Source organism: Megalobrama amblycephala, linkage group LG1 (genome assembly GCF_018812025.1).
Source record: "Megalobrama amblycephala isolate DHTTF-2021 linkage group LG1, ASM1881202v1, whole genome shotgun sequence".
Taxonomy (NCBI): domain Eukaryota; kingdom Metazoa; phylum Chordata; class Actinopteri; order Cypriniformes; family Xenocyprididae; genus Megalobrama; species Megalobrama amblycephala.
In genome coordinates this window covers 16,284,718-16,308,203 of record NC_063044.1, presented here as the reverse complement: position 1 = coordinate 16,308,203, position 23,486 = coordinate 16,284,718, and the positions used below count along the sequence as shown (strand labels likewise).

Here is a 23,486-nt window from a genome sequence, read left to right as displayed (position 1 = left end):
CTGATTCCAGCACTGAGCTTTAACAAACACACACTTCAATCATATTTCATCTACAGTCTGTCATTAATGTCCTTATCACAGATCTTTTTCAGTTCATGATAGAGATTAAGCTGTTTAGATTAGTAATAAACTATAAGATACATCAATCATTTTGAGCTTTATCAATGAGGCATATGTTCAGAAATATGTTGTTTTGATCATCTGACAGACACTTGTATGAGGAACTGAATCTCTTCTGGTGTATTTGATGAAGCTCTGATCTTCTGAGGTGTAGATGAGCTCAGATTCACTGATGAATGTCAGAGAAACTCATTTCTGACTGTGATCTGAATCTGAGAGGAGACGCAAGAGTCTCATTCTTCATCTGCTCCATTACATGTATTCCTCCAAACTCTCAATAGCTTCATATTTTGAGTATTTTCTCCATTCATCTGGTATCTCACCATAACCCAGAAATGTTTTACTGTAGTATTTTTCCAGATCTTTCTGGAATCTGCACACAAACCACTTCCAGTAGGGCAGTTCAGAGAGATCAGGAGTGATGCTCCAGTCTGCATAAACTCCTCCTGCTCTTCTGTAGTCTCTCCAGAGGACTTTATCACTTGATCCTTCAGGATAAAAGGGTTGATCACTGACTGCATCAACTGTGTCAGTGGGATAAAAATATCTACCACTTGCTACAGCTGATGTGCAAATGCTAATTTGCAAGTTTGTTGTTCCCTTGAAAAACTGCCCATTAATTCCCCACAGTCTGTGGAAAGCAACACTGTGATCTCCATCATGGTTTTCTATGGTGTTGGTGCAGGTGGCTCCACAGAACGGACACTGAACCCAACAGCACTGACAGAAGAGATCAATCAGAAGCTCATCTGGTCTGAACTTACAGTCCAGCTTGGATGGAAATGTCTTTCTGTTTAATCTACTGCTGATGTCAGACATTATAGCAGGGAGTTCTTGTTTCATCACATCTTCTAGGAGTTTCACATCAACATCATCATGTTTCACTCCACTGAGGTCTTTTTCAGAGAAGATCAGCTCATCTGAGATCTGCTGTGTGAAACTCTTCAACCACAAACCAACATCTCCTCTGTTCTCTTGAACATGTTGAGTAGATTCATGTGCTGCTTTCATGATCTTCTGCTGCAGGAGTTCAATGTTCTCCTTCATCTTGGGTAAAACACTGACACTGAACTTATCAGAGATGTACCGCCTGACTTCATCTCTGATGAAACTCTTGAAGTGATCTCTGGGATTACGAATGTAGTCCATGTATTTGTCAAAATCCTCCTCTTCTGCCAGTGTCTTCAGGATGTGTTTCTCCAGATTTGATCTGTTTCCATTCAGTGATTCACAGTTTGATCTCATTTCATCTGTCAGATCTCTGGCAGTCTTCTTGTAGACGCTCTGCTCAATGGGCTCTTTCAGTTTCTGACAGATGATCGCACCAAAAACAGCAGCTGATGTTGCTCCATGACAGTATTTCTGGAAAATCCTATAGTACTCTTCTCTCTTCTTCTCAACATGTATTACAGGATCATTGGCTTCTCTTAACAGTCTGTGTTGGTCAGTGATCATCTTGTTTGATCTCTTACAGATGGAAAGAACCAAATCCATGAAGAATTCATTCTTGAACACATATTTCACTGGTTCTTCCTCATAATCTGTTACTCTCGTCTTGATGTAATATATGAGTTGTTGAATGTAGCTGATGTCATAGCCCATCTTTGAAATGTTAAATGACTGAATTATTCTGTATGTCTGCAGAGAAACATCTGTGACTAATGATCTGATTTGAGCTTCATCTTCTTTAGATAAAATTAAACCATACTTCTCTTTATTTAATCTGTTGTAATTTCTGAAAGTTCCTGTATATCCACTGAATCTCTTTACCTTCACATAATCTGAATAACTGGGCACAGTGAAAATATCCCTGCTCTCCCTCCAGTGATCTACAGGAACACTTCCATAGAGGTCACAGAGGATCTCTCTCACATCTCTCATTACATCAATGTCTCTGATTAGAGGAATGTCTCTGATGATCTTCTTCACACTCTGTTCCCAGAACAAATCAAACTCTTTCTTCAGTGTTTCTTCATCATTTGTTTTGTCTTTGAGTTTTAAGGCGAGTTCTTTGCTCTTTTCATAGAGAGTGTTTTCATGATGTGTCCTCTGATCATCAATCTTTTTCTTCAGGTCTCGCTGCTGAAGAACTTCGTTTAATTTCCTCTTTGTTTCTCTCACAATGTTTTCCTGAAGCTCTCTGATTTTGATTTCAAAAGATGTTTTCCACTGAATCAGTATATATTTATCAGTGTCTTTCTCAAAGAATTCAGACATTGATTTTTCCACTTCTTCACTTGTCTTCTTCAGTTCTCTTTGAAGATCAGTTTCCTCAACCTCATGAATCACTTCATTCTCTATTTTGTTGTGTAGTTTGTTCTCAGTTTCCATCATGGCTCTGCGAAGACTCCAGGACCACTTGCTGTATTCTCTCTCCAGTTTCCTGTAGGCTGAGACCTTTTGGAGTTGAAACACAAATCATTCAGTAAGCAAATACTTGACAGAAGAGATTTCTTAAGACCTGAAATTTTTATTGGGTTTGGAGGAAACAGAACAAACTCAAAGACTCACCTGTAGTGACGGATCAGTTTCAGAGCAGATCTTCTTCATCATCTTCTCTTTCTCTCGTTCATATTCCTCTCTCCACTCCACTCGTCTTCTCTTCAGTTCTTCTTCAAGGAGTTTCAGTGTTTCTTCAGAAGTCTTTTGTTGATCTTCTCTCATGTTTCTTTCTTCTGTCAGTCTCTTCTCTAAATCCTCTAGTTGTTCTCGTCTCTCTCTTTCTGTTCTCTCTTTCTCTCTGATTATTCCCTCCATTTCACTCCTGAGTCTCTGAATCTGTTCATCACTAATCTGTTTTTCTTTCTCTCTTCTCTTTCTCTCAGTGTCATGATTCTGTCGTTCTTCCTCCATCATCATCTTCATTCTCTCTTTCTCTCTGATTATTCCCTCCATTTCACTCTTCAGTCTCTGAATCTGTTCATCTTTTTCTCTTCTTTTCTCATCCTCTTCTTCTCTTCTCGTATTTTCCTCTAGTTTCTGTTTTTCCCATTCCTCTCGTTCTCTCTTCATCTCCTCACACATCTTTTCCTCTCTCTCATCTTTCTCTTTCATTTCTCTTTTATGTCGTTCTTGGCTCTTATTAAACTCTTCTTCTCTTCTCTTTCTCTCAGTGTCATGATTCTGTCGTTCATTCTCTATTCTGTTCATCAGTATTTCTATTTCTGTGTCATATTTGATCTGAAGTTTTTCCTTTTCTTTCATCATATTCTCTTTTTCTTCCCTCATTTCCTCTATTTCATGTTTGAATGTCTCTTGTTCTCGTCTCATCTCATCTTGTATCTCCCTCTGATGTTTCTTTTCTTCTCTTATTTCTCTTTTCAGTTCCTCTTCTCTTCTCTTTCTCTCTTTGTCTTGATTCTGTCGTTCTTCCTCCATCACCATCTTCATTTTCTCTTTCTCTTGTTCATGTTTCTTCATCAGTTCTTCTCTTTCTCTGTTCAGTTTCTCCATCAGGATCTTCATCTTGTTTTCTTCTTCTTCATGTTTGGATTGAAGATCTTCTTTCTCTTTCATTAGTGTTTTGTATCGTTCTTCTCTCTCTTTAAATTCATCTTCTCTTTTCTTCCTCTCATTCTCTATTCTGTTCATCAGTCTGTCTATTTCTGTGTCATATTTGATCTGAAGTTTTTCATTTTCTTTCTTCAAATTCTCTTTTTCTTGTCTCATTTCCTCTATTTCATGTCTGAATGTCTCTCGTTCTCGTCTCATCTCGTCTCGTATCTCTCTTTGATGTTCCTCTTCTTCTCTTATTTCTCTTTTATATCGTTCTTCTCTCTCATTAAATTCTTCTTCTCTTCTCTTTCTCTCTTTGTCTTGATTCTGTTGTTCTTCCTCCATCATCATCTTCATTCTCTCTTTCTCTTCTTCCAGTTTCTTCATCCGTTCTTCTCTTTCTCTGACTCTGTCCATCAGGATCTTCATCTGTTGTTCTTGTCTTTCTCTCTCCATCTCTCTGAACATCTTGCATGAGTAGAAACTCCCTACGTTCGCTCTCACCATGTTGTCTATCTTCTCCAGTAGATCAGACACCTGTGTTCGGTCTCCAGTCTGATTATTATTGAACACATGGAATCTGTTTCCACACACTTCAATCAGGTTTCTGATCACAGATCCAGGTTTTCCCAAACACTGTTCAATAGTTTTGTTCTTCAGATCATCTCCTCTGGTGAAGAGCACCATAGTGAACATTAAAGATTTCTCACCAAACATCTCTTGGATGATTTTCACTGATGTTTCCTCATGTTTAGTGAATCGTTGTCCTAAATTGAGCACAATGATGAACACATGTGGTCCAGGCAGGATCATGGAGATGCAGTGTCTGATTTCTCTCTGGATCTCCTCATTACTCAGTTCAGTATCAAACAGTCCTGGAGTGTCGATCACAGTAACGTGTCGGCCGTTGATTTCAGATGATTCTCTCTGACTCTCTTTAGTCACTGACTCTTGAGATGTTTCTGCCTTAAACGCGTCTCTTCCTAAGATTGTGTTTCCTGTTGCACTCTTCCCAACTCCAGTTTTTCCCAGCAGCACAATCCTCAGATCATCTGTGCTTTCTCTTGAACCTGAAAATCATATTGAAATGTAAGAAAACATGACAAGATCAACAGGGGGATCAGGGTAAGATGAGCCACTTTTCAATTTTGAATGTTGCAGATCTGCTGTTTAAAAGCACAAATGTATAAAACACTATTATAGAGTAAATCTATTGTAGAATTTAAGTTTATGAGTTTTAGTTCAGAATTTAGTTTACGACCCAAAATGATTGTCTGGTCATTACCTTGTGGCAGTAAATGTGTCTCTAGTGAGTCGATTTTCTTCTTCATCTCTTCATATTTCATCAGTTTTTCCATCTTTGCCTCCAGAAATGTCTCTGTGGAGTAAAACTCTCCTCTGTTTTCTTCCAGCATCTTCTCAATGTTCTCCATCAATGTGGACACTTGTGTGTTGGGACCAAAGAAATGATGTCGTCCTCCAAATCTCTCAATGACAGACTGTGTTTCTTCATTGAGTTCTTCTGTCTGATGCTCTGAATTCTGCATTATGAGGATCATCATGTGTTTGTTGATTCTGGAGCTGAAGATCCTCTGGATCTCCTCCATTTCTGCTTTGTCTTCATTATTGAGTGGAGCATCAGGAATAATGAGGAGGAAAACATGAACTCCAGGATGACACAGAGACACACAGTGGAGAGTCTGACGCATCACTTCCTCCTCTGAGAGACGAGTGTTGAACAGAGCTGGAAGATCCACCAGACTGAACTGACGTCCATGAAGATCCACATCTCTCCTCTTCTCTCTTATGAGTTTTGAAACAGAGTTCTTCAGTGTTTCATCACTTCCACACAGCGCCAGGTTCAGCTTCTGTTGTCTGGTGGCTCTTAAACCTCCTTAAACACAGAAACATGTGTTAATACAACATATTTAGATATTGTTTCAGATCTCCATTCTACTGAATTGACCCTTCGCAAAGACCCGCCCCCCTTAGTTACTGTTGCTTTGTCCGACAAGCCATGTGTCACGCCACACGCAGTGATAAATACATCGCAGAGCAAAGAGGACACTGACAACATGTCAACAGACAAGACAGAGCAGGCTACTTATGATTTTAAACAAAGTCCCAGCTTTCAAAATGTGTAGTTTAAGAAATTCAAACAATAAAAACCGTGTTGTGGCTCTTTAATGTGTCGTGACAGATCGCTGTAGCGCCTCAGCTCAAGAGGCTCGTGAACCGATCATCTCTTCCTATTAGTTCATTTATAGCATCAAATAAACATGAATGAACATCAGAAGGAATGTTGTTTCAAACACGGAAAGACATGAAATTATGAATCAAATAAGTATCAAACTCACAGCCTTACTTCTTAGTTTAATACAAACTTCATTGACTTCATATTTCACTAAATCAATTAGGGCAATATAAAAGTGATTGATTTTGCTTGCATGCATTTTGCTGTCAAATACTAAACGTGTTGATATTTTTTTAATACCTTAAAAATACCTGAATTTTTTAATAGGTTATGTATAGAAACTTAAAGGGTTCTGTCAGACGCTTCATAGAACCCTTTAGAGGTTCCCATCATGAGATCATTTTTATCAGTTTAGTTTTAATTCATTTTTTTTTATTATTTAATTACATATTTAACTCATATTTAGTGTTTTAAAGTATCATTTAATACATTAATATAGAAACTTTTAGGCATAAAGGTTCTTTAAAATTGAATTAAGAGCCCAAGGTTTCTAAACAGAACCACAGTAAACCTTTTTTTCCCAAAAGCGTACACTCTCAGGCTAAATCTTCATGTCTGCACCTGATGTTCAGTAACCTGGTGTCAGAATATAGTTCATTAATGGTTTTCAAAAGGTAACTGCAAAGAAAACTTATTATGTTCTTATATGAGTGTCCTCACCATCAGAATCTTCCTCCTTTGTTCCGGGTGAAGCAAAAGATCTGCTCAGATCTTCATCCACCAGTGTTTCTTCTGCATCATGATAGAGCTCACATGTGACAAATTCTTCATTGTTTTCTCTGAGTATCTTCTCTAATCTTTGCAGTATTTCAGATATCATTGTTTTTATTTCATTGTCAAGTTGAACATGTCCTCCTCCACACTCAGCAGTTAACTGTTGAATGAATTTATTAGTTTTCACAGGTGCTCCTTCAGCTCGGTGTGTCTCTTTATCAGTCGTGATCACTATAGTGTGTTTGATCGCCTCTTCACTGAATTTTTCCAGCACATATTTCAGTCTTCTCATGACCTTCTTAGTGAAGTCTTTATATTGCAGTATGATAATGAATGCATGAGGTCCTGGATCAGACAGAGACACACACTCTCTCACTGTCTGTGTGATCTGATGATCTGAGATGTTTGTCTGGAGCAGCTGAGGACTGCTGATGACCATCACGTGTCTGTCCTTCAATCTTCCTGCGACTCTCTCTACAACATCTGGAGGAGCTTCACTGTCAAACGCTGCTCGTCCCAACAGGAAGTTTCCCACTCCACTGTTTTCTGACACGCTCTTCCCCAGAAGAACAATCCTCACTGCAAAGAGTCAAATCAGACGTTCAGAGTTCCTCACATCACACACTAACACATGACACATGATGACAAGATCTTGATCTTAATCAAACACAGATCTAAATGACCAGAATTCACCAGTAGAAGGCTGAATTTATCACTTGTGTTTTGATGGGGAAAAATTACTCATAATTCCCACACTCTTCATCACTTCATGCATTTATGTTGGTACAGACTTACTCGTAGGAGGTTGGTCTCTACTCCATCTTCTCCTGCGAGGAGGAATGTGAGCGACGATCACTGTATGAAACAAAAGTCTTACATTATATTTGAATCTCATCATAATCAGAAAACATCATCTTTGAACAAATCTCTGAAACAAGTGAAAGTGTGATATGCTGGAAAATCACTTAAATTAAATATTTAGAATTAATAAAATAGAATACAATTAAATATCTTCATCTGACTTGAGGAAAAGAGAATAATTTAGCTGATTTTCACTGAGTATGCAATAAAGAAATGAATATCCTCAGATGTTATCTATACTCGTGTCTCTGCATATAAATGAAGTCCTTCAAGAGTTTGAATTCTATTGACAGAATGTAATGAAAATGTTCTTGAAGAATCACTTTCTGATCTGATTCTCACCTCTGGTGTCAGCGGCAGACATGTTCAGATTTTATTCTCTCCTCCGTGTCTTTCTTCAGTCTTCATCTGATCATCTTCACTGACGTCTGTCTGATCATCGTACTGTAAGAGATTTGAGTGATTTTCAAACATTAACACAGTCTATGATCATTTGTCCAGACTAATGCTGCCTTCACATGCTCTGAGAAGTATCATAAATACGAGTTTCCTAGGTAAAAACTGCACATGAACACTCTCCCACTGCATCATATTTCTGCTCCAGCATGCTCAGCTAAAGATCATAAACTAAAATCACTTCACATCTGTAAATATTCATGCATCTCGACACTGAACACAGACTTTTACACACAGATCTGTTTCTGTGACAGAAATGAAAGTGAAACTCACTGAAGTTCCTGCTGCTCATACAGTTATTAATTACATTCATGATTAAAATAAACTCATGTTTTAGTGTATCTGATATTAACATGTCTTATTACATATAAAGTATTTATAAGGAAATGTGATACCTGTAGTTTTTTCATCTGCTTATATGTGTCTTTCTCTGTTGCCATCTTGAGATCAGGAAGAGATCTGACTGTGGGTGGAGTCAGTCAGTGACGTTACAAAGATAAAAGTCCTCTTTCTGTCTGTCTTCTCTCTTTTATTTTGAAACCTTACAAAGACTTTCAAACCGCAAAGCAATCAGAACTATGGACATTTACAAAGACTTAAATTCATCTTCTTTAATTTAAATATACATGTATACCCTTTTCTGTTCTTTTTTTTCTTTTTCTTTCCTTGTCTTTTTTTTCCGTTTTCCTCTATTTCTGAAACTATTTTTATAATATCTTTCATATGACTAAGTATAACTGACTCATGGTGATATCAAACTCATCAAAGCATTATTTGTGAAACATTTATATATGTTGAATACATGTGAAATTTGTTCAATAAAAAAGAAAAAGTCTGTCTTCTCTTTCAGGTGCAGGTAAAAGTTCAAGCTACAGTTCCTGTGAGAATGAGGAGTAATCTCAGTAAAAGACAAAAACAACAGCAGATGACCATAAACAACAAAACATGCATAATAAAACAGAACAGGAGAACTTGCAGTGACATTCTGTGAACTGACTCACTGTTTTGTTCATTTCAGCAGGAAAACTACAGTTAATATTTTATTCATTTATAAAGATGTCACAATGATTGTTTGATTTACTGCGATACACCTGTGAAGTTTCTGTGGGTCATATATCATCCAGAAATATGTATTAAATTAATAATTATATATATACATTTATATGTGTTCTCCCTGCCATTGGGGGGAGCTGTCTGTTGTGTCTCATTGGGGAAGTGACACCTTCCTTACCCCCAAAGACTTATTTTCTTTATGAAAAGGTAAGGAAGGCAATCACTGTTGTTCCATGATATTGGTTTAATTGCCCTAATTATATTAGCCATCTGTATTATTAAAGGAAATACACTGCGTTCCAAATTATTATGCAAGTGACATATCAGTAAGATTTCAGTACAATAAACATTCAGATTTTAGTTTTTCGAAGAAAATGTTTGTTTGTTTATTTATCCATGTCTTTTTAGATAACTGGTATTAATCTCAGACAAAATAATTTGCCAGGTCTCTGGAAACCCTACTTAGAGGTTGTTCCTCATTATTAATTAAGTCACAGTTCTCATGCAATATGAGGAGGAAGAAAGGCAAGGCAAGTCAAGGCAATTTTATTTGTATAGCACATTTCATACACAATGGTAATTCAAAGTGCTTTACATAAAGAAGAAGAATAAAAATAGAACATAAGGAATAGAAATAACAGTAAAAACAGAGAATTTTGCTATCTGGATGGATGAGCTAGGAAGTCTTAGGGAGTTTGTTGTTGTTGTTGTTGTTGTCCATCAGAGTGGATCTAAACGGATCTATCCATCAGAGCAGATCTGAATGGATCTTCTTCACATGACAGGACTGCTACCTGTTAAGGCACTTCAAACTGATAAACAAAGTTTCAATCTCCCCTTTTGCCAAGACACCTCAAACTGCGCCACACAGCCCTAATCCCCCTTCCGGAGATATCTTATCTATGCAATGCAGTTCAAATTTCCCCTTTGGAAAGTGTCCTGACTGTAATCCAGAGATATTTTAACCATGCACCACAACTCAAATTGCCCTATGGTTTGTCACCTTATCCAAATTTACCAAATTTTAACCTAATCACAAATGTTTTCTTCCCAATTCCCCCAGCTCTTTCAACCAGACAGCAATATTTATAATGCATTAAAAGTCAGAAATAACAAAATGATACATAAAAGATATAAAATGCATTAAAAATTAAATTAAAACAGGAAAAGGAATTAAAAGAATAAAAAGATAATACATATAAAATAAAATGCAAACAGTTCGGACATAGCACAGTGTTCAATCAGCAAATGCATAGATAAAAAGATGTGTTTTGAGTCTGGATTTGAATGTTGCTACTGTTGGAGCACACCTGATCTCTTCTGGAAGCTGGTTCCAGCTGCGGCTGGCGTAACAGCTAAAAGCAGACTCTCCTTGCTTTGAGTGAACCCTTGGTATTTCTAAATGGCTTGATCCTGATGATCTGAGTGATCTGTTACAGTTTTTCTCAGTCGCTTTGGTGCATTTCTCACATCACTATTTACATTTGCACAACAGTTAATGCAGTTCTCAAAACAATTAGTACAAACTGCAAAACCTAGTTGATAACCTGCAAAAGCGTGTCACTTGCTCAAAATGGATAGGTCATTCCTCAAAAGCAAGTATTTGTGTCAATGAAAGTGTCAGCGTCATCAAGATGAAAAGTCCTGACACCATTGTTTATGAACAAGATAGTCAAATGGCTTTGTCATGTTTTCATTATGACAGTTTACTCTGTCAATGTTTTCCAATGTAAAAAAGTCAGATCTTGGTGACACTACCTGAAAATGCTCAAGACAGCACTATATACTATTTGCACAGCCATTTGAAAAATACAGTAAAGTTACACATTACTGTATTTAGTGAGGTAACTGAGTACAAGACACTGAATATGTATGTTTCACATTTTTACTGCATATGCTCTTTGCAATTCTAATTTGTTCACAGCATTGTGCAAAAGAAAAAATACACCCTTATTTGCAACAAACATAAACTCCCTTTGGGTAGAGCTGTGCACAACTGCAAACAATATTGCAGTACATATGGCAAATCTTTACTGTAACACTACTGTACACTACAATACACTAAATGTGTGATGCAGTAAAGCTGTACGTCTAAATGTAAAATGTACAGTGACAAGTTCTTGTCCCACTGCAAGCTTCATGTATGACACGATGACAGTAGTGCAGTGCAGATTGTTTAGTGCTGAATTACTGTCCATTTACACACACCTGTTCTCCCAACGAAATGTTTGAATAATTGAATTTACAGTGGTTCTCCCAACATTTGGCTGCACCCTTCGACCGGCCTCAGCCATTGTGAGGCCGTGATTGACAACATGATCCACAATTGTAGCCCTGATTTCATCAGGGATCTGCCTATTGGCCTCTTCTTCCTCTTCCCCTGTTTTGTCCCCTTCCCCTTCCTCCCCGCACCCTTACCCCTCTTCCACGAGGCTGACCTTCCACTTCTGTGTCACAGTATTGTAGAAATGGTACACACTATGTCCTGCTTGGTTCGTATATGCTTGTAAAGTGGGGGTTTATGGGATTCAGCTCTGACAGTGATTGTAGAGAAGTGGCTTATCATTGGTTGCAACTAATGCTTCACACACCCCTTCTCATCAGTGAAAGTTAAGATTCACTTGAGAGAAATTGTTCAATTTAGGAGACATTTTCAGGAAAAAAAGATTTTAAAAAAATGTGTAAAATTTGCTTGACAGATTTTGACAACTAGTTCAACATTTTTGTATGTAATGACTCAAGCAATGAAATGAGGACTATTAGTTTTATATGGAATGACTATTCAGCATTCACAAGTATAGTTAATTTTGACTGACATGACATAAGCAAATGATAATGTTATAAAACAGCAGAGAGTTGTATGAAAGCGATTGATGCATGTCCAAAAGCATTTGCAATTTGTTCGAAGGAATGAGAAACTGCTACTATGATGTGCACAAATGACTAAATGTTGTGGAGGTTGAACTAACTGTTGTGCAAATGTAAATAGTGATGTGAGAAATGCACCAAAGCGACTGAGAAAAACTGTAAGTTTATATTCTATGAGCATATCTGCAATGTATTGAGGTCCTAGGCCATTGAGTGATTTATAAACAAGTAACAGTACTTTAAAATCACTTCTAAATGCAACTGGAAGCCAGTGCAAGGACCTGAGGACTGGTGTGATGTGTTCATGTTTTCTGGTTCTGCTCAGAATCCTGGCAGCAGCGTTTTGTACGAGCTGCAGCTGTCTTATGGTCTTTTTGGGAAGACCAGTGAGGAGCCCATTACAATAATCCACCCGGCTGGTGATGAAAGCATGAACAAGTTTCTCCAAGTCTTGACTGGAGACAAAGCCTCTAATTCTTGCAATATTTTTGAGATGATAATATGCTGATTTAGTTACTGTCTTTACAAGGCTACTGAAACTCAAGTCTGACTCCAAAATCACTCCAAGATTCCTGACTTGATTTTTAGTTGTTTGACCCCTAGAGTGAAGGTACGTGTTCACTTTGAGAACTTCATCTTTATTTCCAAACGCAATTACTTCAGTTTTGTCTTTGTTTAACTGAAGGGAGTTTAGGCACATCCAGTTTTTAATTTCATCAATGCATTGGCACAGGGAGTCAATGGGGCTGTAGTCGTTAGGTGATAGCGCTAGGTAAATCTGGGTGTCATCTGCATAGCTGTGATATGCAATTTGGTTCTTTCTCATTATTTGGCTCAGTGGCAGCATATATAGGTTGAACAGGAGGGGTGCAAGTATTGAACCTTGAGGGACTCCACATGTCATGGAGGTCCAGTTGTCAAAGTATCCATTCAAGCTTAAGAACTTGTTAAGCTTGTTAAGCTGATTAAAAACAACTTTTTCAACGATCTTGCATATGAAAGGAATATTTGAGATTGGCCTGTAGTTGCTCAATATGGTGTTATGCAGATTGCTCTTTTTCAGGAGGGGCTTAACAACTGCAGTTTTCAGGGATTTTGGAAAAGTCCCAGAGAGAAGTGAGGCGTTTACCACTTCTAGGAGATCTGCTTCTAAACAGTTAAACATGCTTTTGAAAAAAGATGTGGGAAGTGTGTCAAGGGCGCAGGTTGATGTTTTAAGGTGCTGTACTGTTTCTTCCAAAATTTTACCATCGATTGCTTCGAAAACAGACATAATAGCTACTTTCTGAGCTGCTGTCTGAGAGCATTTCACTGGGAATCTGACTTGGGGGGTTTGTTAGTCTCTCTACTGTAGCAAAAAGAGTGCGGGTGTTGTTTAAGTTTCTGTTTGTAACATTTGAGAAGAAGGTCTGTCTAGCTTTGCCTAGTTCCACATTGAAAGCATGAAGGATATCTTTATAGATGTTATAGTGGATTTCAAGTTTTGTCTTTCGCCACATGCGCTCAGCTTTTCTGCATTGTCTTTTCATATTTTGCACTGCTGTTGAGTTTCTCCAAGGTGCTTTTTGTCTGCCACTTTTCTTCCTGACTTTCACAGGAGCAATGTTATCAATAACATTCTGTACTTTTGAGTTAAAAGAATCAAGGAGAAAATCAACCCAGTCTGCAGATATGCTTGGTGTTAAAGATATAGCCTTCATAAACAGTGCACTAGTATTCTGATTTAAGCATCGCTTTTTGACTGAGATAGATCTAGCTTCAACAGTCAGAGAGATCAATATATCAAAGAAAATACAGAAATGATCAGATCCTACATCCTTAATGACAATGGATGAAATGTTTAGACCCTTACTGATAATTAAATCTAGAGTGTGTCCACGATTGTGTGTAGGTCCATGTACATGTTGTGTCAGATCAAATGTATTCAAAACTGTTAGGATTTCTTTTGCCATATTGGATTCTGCATTTTCTATGTGGATGTTAAAATCCCCAGTAATAGCAAAACAGTCAAACTCAGAGGAAATTGCTGATAACAGTTCTGTAAAGTCCTCCACAAAGGCTGGAGAGTATTTTGGAGGCCTGTAAATTACTGTAAGTAGAATGCGAGGAGCACCTTTTAATACAATACCCAAATATTCAAAAGACAAGTAATCACCAAATGACACTTACTTGCATTGATAGACATTTTTAAATTGAGCAGCTACACCTCCACCTCTCCTAACAGCTCTGCAGACACTCATAAAAGTAAAGTTAGGAGGGGCTGTTTCATTCAGGATTGTTGAACTGCAACTGTCTTCAAGCCATGTTTCATTTAGAAGCATAAAATCTAGGTTGTTTGTGGTTATTAAGTCATTGACTAGCAATGATTTATTTTTAAGTGAACGGATGTTTAAAAGTGCTAACTTAACAGTCTTACTTTCTGTCTCTACAGTAATCTTAGTTTGACGTGTAATAGGCAGCAGATTAACTGAGTTTGCCAAACGGTTTGAGATGGCCTTTGGCTTTCTATCACGTAATAAAACAGAAATAGAGAAAGCAACAGGCACACTGGGTTCCCACTTGTTCTGTAAAATTTGACAAAGTCACTGTTATCATAGCGGGGACCCGGCACACATCACTGAGAGCTGTTATCGGTTGTTTTTGGTTCACCTAGAACAGATGGAGGAGGGTGAGGGCCCTGGCATTGTGGCAGGGGCCGCAGAGCTCTCACAAGAGGGGGGGGGGTCGAGCTCACAGGTTTTGGTGGTTGCGGGGCTCGCCTTTTTGTTGATATATGGGGGATTGCAGCAAAAGAGTGGGAGAGTTTGGTTCCAGCATAAACCAGTTCCTCCATTTTCTCTGAGAAGCACAGAAGAGGGGATGATGGAGAGAGGGATAACGTGTCCGGTGAGAGAGGCTGTTGCTCTGGTGTTACAGGAGGCTGTAATTTGTTGTACTGGCTTCCCTGGCTGTTTTCGCTATAGTTGTCCTTGGTTGCTGAATCTTGGAGCAGTTCTAACACGTCACTGTCTATCGGTGAGCTCTGTGGGCAGGGCTCAGTCAGGATTGTGTATGTGAGCAGTGGTTGTTGTGGCTGCGTGGTGTTATCATTGACCTTGTGGGATGTGTCAGCCGCATGTCCATTCAGTACACTGTCCAGGTGTGTTAGTGCCGTTCAGATTGAGTGGATTTGCACACACTGCTGAAGGATGGTGGAGGCAGAAGTAGATATTGTCCTTTAGCACTCTTGAGCCCAGTTTGTTTGGGGGCAGGCCATCATGTGTGAACATTTGTCTCTGACTCCAGAACAGATTGAAGTTGTCGATGAAATTCAGTCCTTTTAAGTTGCAGGTTTTTTGCAGCCATGTGTGTCAGGGAATGAACACAGAGAGAGGATCCAAGTGCAAGTAAAACCGGATTTATTGACAGAATACGCTGTACAATAACTTCACTCCAAAAAGGACAGTAGTTGCAGTCACAAAGACAAGCTGACGCCGTGATGTGTAGAAACAGAGGAATTGGGTGGCGCAGGGCTGCAGTGGGTATCAAAAGCCAAGGGATAATCCAACCCAGACGCGGGCACAAGGCGGAGATCCAGAACCCCAGGATAACAGGAGGTGAAACACAGAAACACGACAGCGGGACAGCCTGCAACGAACTGACAAAGACACCACGTAGACACACACATTAAATAGCAAACACTGAACAAGACACGGCTGGCAGCACATCACAATCAGACAGGTGGGTGATGCCCACACAATCACTCACTCAGTGCAACACACACCACAACCACACGAGGGCGAGTAAGTGAACCCATGAACCGTGACAGTACCCCCTCTCCTACAAGCGCCTCCTGGCGCTCCCAGGAGAGCCTACCTGTTGACGATATTCATCAATAAGAGAGTGATCCAGGATGTCCCTGGCAGGAACCCAACTCCTCTCCTCCGGACCGTAACCTTCCCAGTCCACCAAGTACTGGAATCCGCGTCCCCTTCGCCTAGCGTCCAAAATACGACGGACCGAATAAGCAGGTTCCCCATCTACGAGTCGCGGCGGGGGAGGAACCGGGGCTGGCGGATTAATGTTAGAATGAAAAACGGGTTTAATTTTGGAAACGTGAAAGACGGAATGAATTCTGGTGTACGCTGGTGGTAATTTGAGGTGGACAGTCACCGGGCTAAGAATCTTGGTGACCGTGAACGGGCCAATGAATTTGGGTGCTAATTTGTTACTCACGGAGCGGAGCGGAACGTTCTTGGAAGAAAGCCACAATTTTTGACCAACGACGTATACGGGAGGCTTCAGCCGGTGGCGATCGGCCTGGGCCTTGGTGCGCGCCCCCACCTGAAGGAGAGTCTCTCGGGCTCTTCTCCACGTGTGACGACACCTCTGGACGAAGGCGTAAGCGGAGGGGACCGCGACTTCGGATTCCAGACTGGGAAAGGCAGGTGGCTGGTAACCTAGACTAAACTGAAAAGGCGACAGGCCCGTAGCCGACACTGGTAACGAATTGTGCGCGTACTCCACCCAAGGAAGCTGCTGACTCCAGGAGGAAGGATTCTGAGCAACCCGACATCGCAACATTCTCTCCAAATCCTGGTTGGCTCTCTCAGCTTGCCCGTTCGTCTGGGGATGGAACCCAGATGACAAACTAACCGTCGCCCCCAGTAAACGACAAAACTCCTTCCAGAATTTGGAGGTAAATTGGGATCCCCTGTCAGAAACCACGTCTACCGGGAGGCCATGGATACGGAAGACGTGATTAATGACAGTAACCGCTGTCTCCTTGGCAGTGGGTAATTTGGGCAAGGGGATGAAATGCGCCGCCTTCGAGAACCGGTCCACTACGGTCAAAATCACCGTATTGCCCTGTGAAGGAGGGAGGCCTGTGACGAAATCTAGCGCTATGTGGGACCAGGGTCTTGAAGGGACAGACAGCGGCTGAAGGAGTCCCTCAGGGGGACGATTAGAAGTCTTACCACGAGCGCAGACAGAGCAAGCCAAAACAAAATTGTGAACATCGCGAGCCATGCAGGGCCACCAAAATCGTTGTTTGACCAAAAAATTGGTGCGACTAACCCCTGGATGACAAGCCAGATTGGAATCGTGGCCCCATCGGATAACGTCTGAACGCAACCCCTCTGGCACAAATAACCGACTCGGTGGGCACCCGGGCGGAGGCGTTACCCCTTCTAAGGCCGTGCGGACCTTCGACTCGACCTCCCATGTGAGTGAAGAGACAATGAGTCTCTCAGGAAGAATACACTCGGGAGTGGACGGGCGCTCGGAGCGATCAAAAACGCGAGAAAGTGCATCGGGCTTGATGTTTTTGGACCCGGGACGGTAAGATAGGGAAAAATCAAAACGACCGAAAAAAAGAGCCCACCGAGCCTGCCTAGAGTTAAGTCGTTTAGCGGATCTAATATACTCAAGGTTCTTATGATCAGTCCAGACTATGAAAGTCCAACCAGTGACGCCACTCTTCCAAAGCTAATTTGACCGCCAGCAGCTCCCTGTTACCAATGTCGTAATTACGTTCGGCAGCAGTTAAACGGTGTGAAAAAACGCGCAAGGATGCATCTTATCGTCCGCTGCGGAGCGCTGGGATAGAACTGCACCTACCCCCACCTCTGACGCATCAACCTACACCACAAACTGACGTGAAGAATCAGGGGCGACAAGAATGGGAGCCGAAACGAAGCGGCTTTTGAGGTTGGAGAATGCAGCCTCAGCTGCATCCGACCACCTGAACGCCGTTGCGGGGGAGGTTAAGGCAGTCAGAGGAGCGGCTAGTTGGCTGAAATTGAAAATAAAATGCCGGTAAAAATTGGCAAAGCCCAGAAACCTCTGCAGGGCCTTGCGGGAATCTGGAATTGGCCAATCCACCACAGCCTTAACCTTGTCAGGATCCATGCGCACCCCGTCGGACGACACGATGTACCCCAAAAATGGAACAGACTGTGCATGAAAAACGCACTTCTCCGCCTTGACAAAAAGCCCATTCTCTAACAGCCTTTGGAGCACTCGCCTGACGTGTTGCACGTGTTCCTGGAGAGAAGAAGAAAAAATCAATATGTCGTCCAGGTAAACATATATGAACTGATCGACCATATCTCTCAACACGTCATTGACGAGTGCTTGGAAGACGGCGGGCGAGTTGGAAAGCCCGAACGGCATAACCAAGTATTCAAAGTGCCCTCTAGGGGTGTTAAAAGCCTTCTTCCATTCATCCCCCTCCCTGATGCGGACCAAATGATAAGCGTTGCGCAGGTCCAATTTCGTGAACAGAGACGCGCCCTGCAGCCGCTCAAAGGCAGAAGACATCAACGGCAAAGGATAAGTATTCTTTACCGTGATGTTGTTCAGTCCTCTGTAATCAATGCACGGCCACAGAGAGCCATCCTTCTTACCCACAAAAAAAAAACCTGCCCCCGCGGGAGATGAAGAAGGGCGGATGATCCCAGCTGCCAGAGAATCAGAAATATATTTCTCCATGACCTCCCTTTCCGGATTAGAACGTGAATATAACTTGCCTTTGGGCGGAGAAGACCCTGGAACTAAATCTATAGCACAGTCATAGGGACGATGCGGAGGAAGAGAAGCAGCCCGGGACTTACTGAACAGTTCCTTCAGGTCATGGTACTCCTGGGGCACGTTTGACAGGTTCACTGACTCCTCCTGCAACACAGAACGAGACACAGATGAACAAGCAGACAACAAACAAGACGCATGACGAAGAAGAAGAAGAAGAAGAAAGAGCTTTATTGCCAGGTATGTTGTTTACACATACTAGGAATTTGTTTTAGTGACAGAAGCTCCACAGTGCAACAGAGTAACAGTGACAAGACAAGACACATAATAAAAAGGAATAAAATAATAATATACAAATTTACAAGATAGACAAAGTGCAAAAAAAGCAAAAGACAATATATATTATAGACAATTGTATGTACAATTATGTGTGCAAATTGAGATATAAATAAGTGTTTTAAGTAAATAATGTGTAATAGTGTTGTGTGTTCCGTGTTTGTCAAGTGTTCATGAGATGGATTGCTTGAGGGAAGAAACTGTTCCTGTGTCTGGTCGTTCTGGTGCTCAGGGCTCTGTAGCGTCGACCGGATGGCAACAGTTCAAAGAGGGAGTGTGCTGGATGTGAGGGGTCCAGAGTGATCTTCTTTGCCCTTTTCTCACTCTGGATAAGTACAGTTCTTGGAGAGTGGGGAGGGTTGTGCCAATGATTCGCTCAGCAGACCGGACTACCCTCTGTAGTCTTCTGACGTCAGATTTGGTAGCTGAGCTGAACCAGACGGTAATTGAAGTGCAATGACAGTGTTGGCTCCACTCCACCACGGATCCCTGGCCCCACTCAATCCTGGACTTGTGCTTCACCAGCCACGGATGTCCCAGGACGATAGGATGGCAAACGGCCATCCACTCGCAGCGCGAGCTCAATCAGTCCGTTAAGAGTGGGAGGTAAATCCAGTGAATAGATCTCCTGCTGCACATGGTCGGCCAGCCCATGCAGGAACACATCCCACTGCGCCTCCTCGTTCCACTTACACTCCGCTGCCAGGGTGTGGAACTCAATGGCGTAGTCGGAAACAGGTCGAACTCCCTGCCGCAGGTCCGCGAGCTTGTGAGCAGCCTCCCGTCCCGCCACTGAACGGTCGAACTCTCGCCTCATCTCCTGCGACAGGGACTGGAACGAGGAGCAGCAAGGATGATCGTTCTCCCACACCGCCGTTCCCCATAACGCCGCTCGTCCCGTCAATAACGTCATCACTAACGCGACTTTAGACTCCTCAGAAGAGAACGTGTTAGGTTGCAGAGAGAAATAAATAGAGCATTTAGACAGAAAAGCTCTAGAAGCATCAGGTTCTCCACCATACCTCTCTGGTGCAGGAATACGAGGCTCTTGTGGCGTGCTGGTCGATGAGTGGGGAACGGGCGGTGGGGCTGGCGCAGTGGGAGATGAAAGATGTTGTACCTGGGTCGAAAGCTCGGCCACCTGCGCCACCAACGTTTGCACGGCGCGAGCAGTGGCAATCACCTGCTCGTCCTGCTGATCCATCCGTTGAGCGCTCTTGCTCAAATACTCCTGAAGATCCGACGACCTTGCTGGATCCATCTTGGTCAGTTCTTTCTGTCAGGGAATGAACACAGTCACTCACTCAGTGCAACACACACCACAACCACACGAGGGCGAGTAAGTGAACCCATGAACCGTGACAATGTGTTAAGCCCAAGCAACCGTGTAAATCTATTTGTTCCTCTTGCTGGGAGTGGTCCACTGATGAACGACTGAACTTTTAGTCTTCTAAGCATTTCAAAAAGTTCATTAAAATCCCTTTTAAGGAGTTCTGACTGCTCCTTCCGAATATCATTCTTCCCCACATGAATGATTAGTCGATTTGCAGTCTTATATTTCATCAGAATGCTCTTAAGTTCCCTGTTTACATCGAAAACTGTTGCTTGTGGAAGGCAGCATGTAGTTGTATCCCTGCTGCTAATGTTTCTGATAATGGAGTCACCCACTATCAGAGTCCTGGGCTCGGCTGCTCTCTGAGCTGAGTGCCGCTGTCTGCTCAAACTTGAGCGGCAGTTAGCATCGGTGTTATCTACTGGCTTATTTGATCTGTGTCCGATTATGTTTGGGGATTCCATACCCACATACATCACATCTGGAGATTCCTCACCCACATTCATTAACACTTCAGATCTGTTCTCCAGATGTATTGGCGGTGGTAGGGAACTAGTGTTTGGGGTAGAGGATGCTACTGAATTAATATGTGATACTCGTGACAATCTGATGTCTCGAGTGCCTTTGGGTCTCGCTCCCTGTTTGTGCCATTGATTAGTATGTTGATCAATTTCGGCACTCAGTATGGTCTGTTTAGGAGCATTAGATTCATGGGACTCACTGACTGTGTGCTGAGGATGTCCATGACGAAGCTCTGTTGTGTGTTCCTTCTGGTTTGGTAATCCCGCAAGTAACTTTATTTCAAGAACTGCAATCCTTTGTAGAAGTCTGTGGCAATTTGTGCAGCAGGTAGATTCTTCAAACAGAGGAGGCATATTATTTCTAATCCTTTTGGATGTAGGCAGCTGTGTTTTCCCTTCTCCAGAATGTAAGCTGATGGCTGCCGTCAGTGGGAGGCTGGTTGGATAAAAATTCCCCTTTTTTGTAGCAATTATTCCAGTTAAAATGTTTGTTGGTGCCAAGATTTGTCGTTTGAGCACTGTGCTGATTTGCTGTAGTTAAAATTAGGAGATAAAATATAAAAGCAATAGAGCAAAGCGCCGAGCTGTAAGCAAGAGCGTTCACTCATTTTTGAGTGAACTAACCCTTTAAGCTTGCTTAGCTTAGCTTGCTTTAACCAGCTGCTCTGTTAAGTCTTTCTTCGTCAGCTAGGAACCTGGGTGTGCTCTTTGATACCAATCTTTCATTTGAAGGCCATGTTTCTAGCATCTGTAAAACCGCATTCTTCCATCTTAAAAATATATCTAAACTACGACATATGCTCTCAATGAAGAATGCAGAACAGTTAGTTCATGCATTCATGACCTCAAGGCTAGATTACTGTAACGCTCTACTGGGTGGTTGTTCCTCCCGCTTGATAAATAAACTACAGCTCGTACAAAATGCAGCAGCTAGAGTTCTTACTAGAACTAGGAAGTATGACCATATTAGTCCAGTTCTGTCATCACTGCATTGGCTTCCTGTTAAACATTGTATAGATTAGTGTTGTCACGGTACCAAAATTCCAGTAGTCGGTACCGATACCATGAAAATTTTACGGTTCTCGGTACCAATTTCGGTACCACAGTAAAATCTATTGGAACTATTTTACTATTTTATATAGCCTATTTTAAAAACATTAAATATGATTTGGAGTGTGTGTGTTTGTGTGTGTATATATAGGCTACCTCAATGAAATACATTTTGAAATATAAAAAAAAAAAAAAAATAATTAAATGCTCAAACATCCAATGTGTACTGTTGAAAAAACGAGCATATGCTGGTAAGGTAGGTGCTGCTGGTCCATACTAGTCCTAAGCTGGTCCTGGACCAGCATAAACCAGCTCAAACCAGCATACCAGCTTCAAAACCTACTTTACCAGCATATGCTCATTTTTTCAACAGGGGTAACAGACGTGCGTGTTTATTTTAGCTATTCCGGCAGAGAAACAACACACTACAGCCTGTAAAACTATTAAATAAATATCGGTAAATAACTGTAACCTAAATAATAAGAAAGTTAAATATTATTTCAAAAAGCATTCGTTTTTTATTTCCACACAAAGACGCGTCATATATAGCCAAAGTCCCGTTATTATTTTGATATAGCCGCTTTGCGCTTTGAGAGGGATGTGGGACACGAGCAGGAATGAGACCATTTCTCTTTAATAATATCTTCGTTATCTCCTGATGTTACAAACAACTGACACTTGTTGTAAAAGGTCTGAAGAGCGAGTTTTATCCTCTGCAGGGGCAAGACATTCAGGCTATGTTTGATTTAGCGCTGCCAGAGAAAACGAAAGTAAAAATCACTGGTGTGTGAAACGCGATATATACAAATAAACTTGACGCGCCTAATAAAGTCTAATAACGAGCACAAACTCTGTTAAATAGAAACTGACGTGCAAGCAAAAAGGTTTCTGTCCTACGGTGTTTCTTCTACTTTACCACAGTAAATAATGCGAATAGCCTATAATAGGCCTAAATGTGAACGAAAGAAACGTTATAATCCCCTGCGTGAGTGAAGATTTGGGAAAAGAAACAGATTGTTTTGATAGATGTTCAGTGGAATAACTAATGGAATATTGTTAAATTCTCTGCTAATCAGGTGACCAGATCGCGATTCGGAAAACAGAATACGAAGCTTAAATGTATGGACTCACGCACCTCTCTTATTCGGCATTAACCAAAATGTTTCCATGGCTGCGATGTCACATTTAATTGCTAACCTATTATTTCTTCTGTAAACAAAGCTTTGTGCTTCACTCGTGTCATATTCAAGTAAATACTGCCAACAGCCTTATCAGTGGGTACCGAATATACCCGGATTCTCGGTACTACCGGTACTACAGAAATGCTGGTATCGTCACATTTTCAAAATTTCAGTACCGACTTGGTACCGAAGTACCGGTACTTTTGACAACACTAGTATAGATTTTAAAATCTTGCTAATCACTTACAAAGCACTAAATGGTTTAGCTCCCCAGTACCTGAGCGAGCTCTTAATGCATTATAGTCCTTCACTTCTATTGCGATCTCAGAATTCAGGCCAGCTGATAATACCTAGAATATCAAAATCATCCGCAGGTGGTAGATCTTTCTCCTATTTGGCACCTAAACTCTGGAGCAATCTTCCTAGCATTGTTCGGGAAGCAGACACACACTCTGACAGTTTAAATCTAGACTAAAAACGCATCTCTTTAACCTGGCATACACATAACACATTATCAATTTATATTTTCAAATCCGTTAAAGGATTCTTAGGCTGCATAAATTAGGTCAGCCGGAACCGGGAACACTTCCTATAACACCAGATGTACTCGTTACATCAGAAGAAGAATGGCATCTACGCTAATATTAGTCTTTCTGTTTATTCTGAGGTTTACCGTAGTCAACCGGATCCGGGCCGTATCCAGCTGAGACCGAGGACCGGTGCCTTGACACGAC

At 41.3% G+C, this 23,486-nt stretch overlaps 1 protein-coding gene across 1 annotated transcript; it reads right to left on the bottom strand.

Moving 5' to 3' along the window:
- Nucleotides 1-372: 372 nt before the first annotated feature.
- Nucleotides 373-8,553, bottom strand: LOC125278190 (intracellular protein transport protein USO1-like). Its single transcript, XM_048207485.1, has 7 exons — nucleotides 8,296-8,553; nucleotides 7,787-7,888; nucleotides 7,379-7,438; nucleotides 6,530-7,162; nucleotides 4,901-5,509; nucleotides 2,632-4,685; nucleotides 373-2,517 (listed from the first exon to the last, which is right to left on the bottom strand). The coding sequence occupies exons 2-7, from the start codon at nucleotides 7,806-7,808 to the stop codon at nucleotides 373-375; spliced, it is 5,523 nt and encodes a 1,840-aa protein (XP_048063442.1). The 5' UTR covers nucleotides 7,809-7,888; nucleotides 8,296-8,553.
- Nucleotides 8,554-23,486: the final 14,933 nt, after the last annotated feature.

Excerpts from the sequence above, each read along its gene's own strand:
- LOC125278190 (XM_048207485.1), bottom strand. The coding sequence starts at position 7,808 with ATGTCTGCCGCTGACACCAGAG. Across the intron at positions 7,439-7,786 it reads GTCTGCCGCTGACACCAGAG|TGATCGTCGCTCACATTCCT; the intron begins GTGAGAATCAGA and ends TGTTTCATACAG. Across the intron at positions 4,686-4,900 it reads GACACATTTACTGCCACAAG|GTTCAAGAGAAAGCACAGAT; the intron begins GTAATGACCAGA and ends TATGATTTTCAG.